General features: G+C 41.6%; 1 protein-coding gene across 1 annotated transcript; it reads left to right on the plus strand.

Moving 5' to 3' along the window:
* The first annotated feature begins 438 nt into the window (after positions 1–438).
* LOC133902680 (universal stress protein A-like protein) lies at positions 439–4,074 on the plus strand. The gene is made up of 4 exons (XM_062344167.1): positions 439–791; positions 892–1,001; positions 1,530–1,648; positions 3,838–4,074. The coding sequence occupies exons 1-4, from the start codon at positions 590–592 to the stop codon at positions 3,914–3,916; spliced, it is 510 nt and encodes a 169-aa protein (XP_062200151.1). The 5' UTR covers positions 439–589; the 3' UTR covers positions 3,917–4,074.
* The last annotated feature ends 499 nt before the right edge of the window (positions 4,075–4,573 follow it).

Genomic DNA, 4,573 nt, shown 5'->3' on the forward strand with positions numbered 1-4,573 from the left:
AGACTCTGGCAACCGGAGATACTCAGTGACTTTGTCCTAAGATTAAACTAGATACAATCCTCTCTATTATAATGGCTCTAGCCACATTACTCATACTCAAGATAATTAATATACAATAATAATTACATAGGACATAGGTATTACTTCAATCGAAAATCCGAATCTATATAGATCGTGTGTCTTATTTATTCTAAGCTATTTTTATTTTATTAAGATATATTATTGATACTAATTTTCCACCGTTACTGCAGTGACTGCGCCACGTGTTTCAGAAGCTTTCTCGAGCCATCGCTCGATAAGATCCGTGAAAGCTTTTGGTTGTGGTTATCCGTTTCTTGCCTTGTACCCATCGCGGACCCACAACCATGTGCCGGACCTCGCTAGGTTGTCCTGCGCGTCTGCCACGTTGCAGAAGCCCGCAAGCCGCCCACGCCATGACGCCAGCGACCGTCTTGCTCTTGCCGTGGCTAATTTAACGCGAGCTTGACCGAGTTGTGGCCGCAGAGAGGCCAGATCGATCGAGCATTCGAGCAGTCGGGTCGGACATTGAAGACTTGCACTAGCAGGGATCGAGGAGGGGCAGAAGACGATGGCTGCGCCGGCGCCGCAGCTGGGGCAGCCGAGGCGGCAGAAGGTGATAGTGGCCGTGGACGAGAGCGAGTGCAGCCGCTACACGCTGGAGTGGACACTGCGGAACCTGGCGCCCACGCTGGCGCCCCCGCTGCTGCTGCTCACCGTGCAGCCGCTCGTCCCCATCGGCTACGTCTCCGCCGCCTCCTTCGGCGTCCCTCGTACGTGGTTACCTGATCCCCTTTCCTTTTTTTTCTCCCTGTCCTGAAAGGAGGAGCAAATTAAAGATTTTGGTTGACCGGGATGAGTGATGTGTGGTAGTGGGCACCGTTCCTGTACCTCCGGAGCTCGTCAAGTCGATGCAGGAGCAGCAGAGGCATCTCACGCAGGCTCTCCTCGACAAAGCCAAGGCAATCTGCGCAGACCACGGGGTACGTGCGACTAATCCAGTATCTGGTTCACCACTGATTCTCCTTGTTTACTCTTGCTTGGTGCCTCGTTACCAACACCAGAGAACGAGTATCTAGATCGCGAGAGAACAAGTAGTGTGATGCAAATGCTCTGTGAGCTCTCAACAGAGTCCACTTTTCAGCAATACATGTTTGTTGTAAGATGCAGAGACTATTGCTAGTGCAGGACCAGATTCATGTTACAATCCTCAGGAACTAGATCCCAAAATTTCCCAGTGAAACATACATGTCAGACCAAATTCTAATCCTCGGTGGAAGTGAATAATTGTAGTTATGAGAGTATACTTAACGTACAGAAAAAACAATAAACTTGAAATGCTAGTGCGGGTCAAGCAGGTTGTATTGACCTTATTCCACTGCAACAGAGCGTGTTCCAGACAGAGTGTGATTCATTGCAACAACCAGCAATACAAGGAAGTGTAGGTCTATTAATTGCTGCAGTTGTATGGTTAGCATTACCATTGCCATTTATCCCTGTTTGAATTGCAGGTAGCTGTTGAGACAGTTGTTGAGGTAGGAGATCCTAAGGAGGTGATATGTGAAGCAGCTGAGAAGAGAAATGTTGATCTGCTGGTCCTTGGAAGCCACAGTCGTGGGCCTATACAAAGGTATATTTTAATATCTTGCAATTTGTTGTTATGCGTTTATTCCGATTCCTCGACACTATGTAATTAATGGGTTGTCTTTATATGTGCATCTACTTCTCTTTATATGAATATTAATCAAAGATTGTCAAGTTGCATTGGTATTTAGGCCGAAAACACGAAAAGAACTTGCAAAACTGAGTTCTTATTTGACTTCCAAATTGTGAATTCAGAATTTTTATTACATCGTACATATTAATTTTCAGTGAGCATTCTCAAGCCATTTCTGCATCTAATGCTTATGAGTTCTTCACATGAGGTGCACAGCCTCTTGCACTTGTGAGCCTTGCTAACAGCAATATCCTGTTAATTTATAGATATGCTTCTCATGACAATGAACATTGAATTGCTTGAACAGACAGCATAATGAATGTTTCTTTTACTGGGTAACCTAAGAAGAATGTATATTGCTGCATTGTTCGGAACAGTTTCTGCTTGTACTCAATCCATTTTTCAAGTACTCAATTCCCACTGAATCAGAAAAGTTGCATGTGAAACCTAATAATTAAACAGATATGGTGGCATGTATATAACACCTACCTGGTTGGGCAATTGAGTTTTAAAATTTCTTTACTTCGTAATTGAGTGGCAGAGCACCTGCCATTCCATTGAAAAAAAAAACCCATAATTTCACAGATTACCTGTGATTGGATATATTTGTGTCGTTATGCTCTTCGTAAAATAATTCTAATGGAAAATTCAGTTATTACTAGATATATTATTGCGATGCTTTTCATAAAATGCTTGTAACAAGCAAAATTACCTGTAATTTGCATTAGTTAAGAAAGAACAATATTGTCTCCCAGAACAGTTTAATTTATTATCTGCCATCAATTTTCAAAATTTTAGTAAGTGTCAGGCTTCCTGTAAGTACATTGGTAGCAGAGCGTGACGTCCTTTTTTCCCTAGAGCAACTAGATCTGCATCATCTCCTGAATGCTGAATTTTTTAAATTACGTTCAAGGTGCTGCTTTTAAAGCTTAAAACTGATATTACACCCATACCTTGGTTCAAGAAATCAACAAAAAATGGTCAAACTGGTGTAGATAATTTTCAAATTGCTCTGGTTTGAGAGGCTAGTTCAGGGCCCAAATAACTCGTTCGCAAAAAAAGGTCCCACATAACACACCCTTTGAGTCCCAATTTAGGCAGAGTGGACGCGTTTCTCCTGAATAGACAACAGCGAAGCATCAAATATTGCTAAGTCCTTGATTCACTTCTGAAAAAGGCTAAGCCACATTCCGGCTGTCTTACTGAAAAAGGCTTAAGACACATCCCCACATTCCAGCTCTGGCTTACTGAAGAAGGCTAAGCCACATTCCGGCTGTCTTACTGAAAAAGGCTTAAGCCACATCCCCACATTCCAGCTCTGGCTTACTGAAGAAGGCTAAGCCACATGCCCACATTCCATATCTGGCTTACTGACCAGGCAAGGCAGCCTTTTTTTCCCCTCACAAACAGTTCTTCAAGCATTGTATGAGTTAAGTATCTTAGTAAATGGACAGTACTTTGCTTGACGACATACTGATATAATGATCAATTTTTGCCCACGTTCCGCAATCGTTCTTGCTTTAGCCGCTAGAGCATTGATCCGTGTGACACTTAAAGCGAACCATTTCCTGTCTCCTTGTTAATTTCCGGTAGAGTAAATTTCAAAAATCTATAACTATTTTGACACATGTTGCAGAAAACTACAACTTCTGATGTCCATTGCTAAAACATACAACTATTTTGATACATGTTGCAAAAAACTATAACTTGCTAACCATGGGCTCACCCGTCATCCTCGGGCAACAGATGGGCCCACGGTTAATCCTCCTATACATGGTATAGATAATGACAGGTGGGCCCATGATGAGTAAGTTATAGTTTTTTGAAATATGTATCAAAATAGTTGTAAGTTTTTGCAATTGGCACCAGAAGTTCTAATTTTTTACAACATGTGTCAAAATAATTATATGTTTTTGAAATTTACTCTTTCAAGTAAGTTTTCCTTCTGAACAACGATGCCTCCAAAGAGACTCCTAAATATAACTAAAAGAAAGTACTATGATTTATGTGTTTCATGGATTGGATTCCAGTTTACTCATCAAGAATGATGCTGTGTGCTTGGTCTTCTGTCATCTGACCATTGTTCTATATCATCTCTGCAGGTTGTTTATTGGGAGTGTCAGTAACTACTGCGTGCATCATTCTAAGTGTCCAGTTCTTGTTGTGAAGAATCAGTGTTGAGGTTTCCTTCACACATCAACTCTCCAGGTCTTTGTAATTCTGCTTGGGTATTTATCAAAATACGATCCGCAATAATGAAACAATAATAATAATGTACAGTATTACTTTTGCCAAGCTCATTTGGCAAATAAAGCAGCTTGATTCTGCGACCGGCAAAAGAGAGTTTTTTTTCCTTGGCCAGTAATGCCATGCTTCAGGACTGGCATATACGTTGCGATGTCGCAAAACTGTGAATAAGATAAAACTATGAACTTTTGTGTGTACATATGGTTCTTGTCAGTATTTATGTTATGGTCTGTCATGTTTGTAGTCTGTCATGTTTATACACACCTTGTAACATCGCCACATACTAAACGGTTCCCATGCTATTGGGGTGTAAGTTCTTATTGCGCGTTACTCAAATGATGGAATGAGCTACTGATTATTTGAAGTTCACTTGAACGGCAGTACCACAAGACGCTGCTAATGATGTGGACGAACGGCAGTTGCCGGGGAATGAGGTTAATCTCTCGGTTGTCTGTATTGGATATCCTGAATTAAGAAATGCAATGTTGTGATCGATTTGTGAACCGGATTCATGTTGCTCTGTTGGGAAATGCATCAAGAAGCTTATCTTCTGGGTGTTCCTGTGTTATGATCTTTAAAACAGAGTCGCTG

Source organism: Phragmites australis, chromosome 2 (assembly GCF_958298935.1).
Source record: "Phragmites australis chromosome 2, lpPhrAust1.1, whole genome shotgun sequence".
Taxonomy (NCBI): Eukaryota; Viridiplantae; Streptophyta; class Magnoliopsida; order Poales; family Poaceae; genus Phragmites; species Phragmites australis.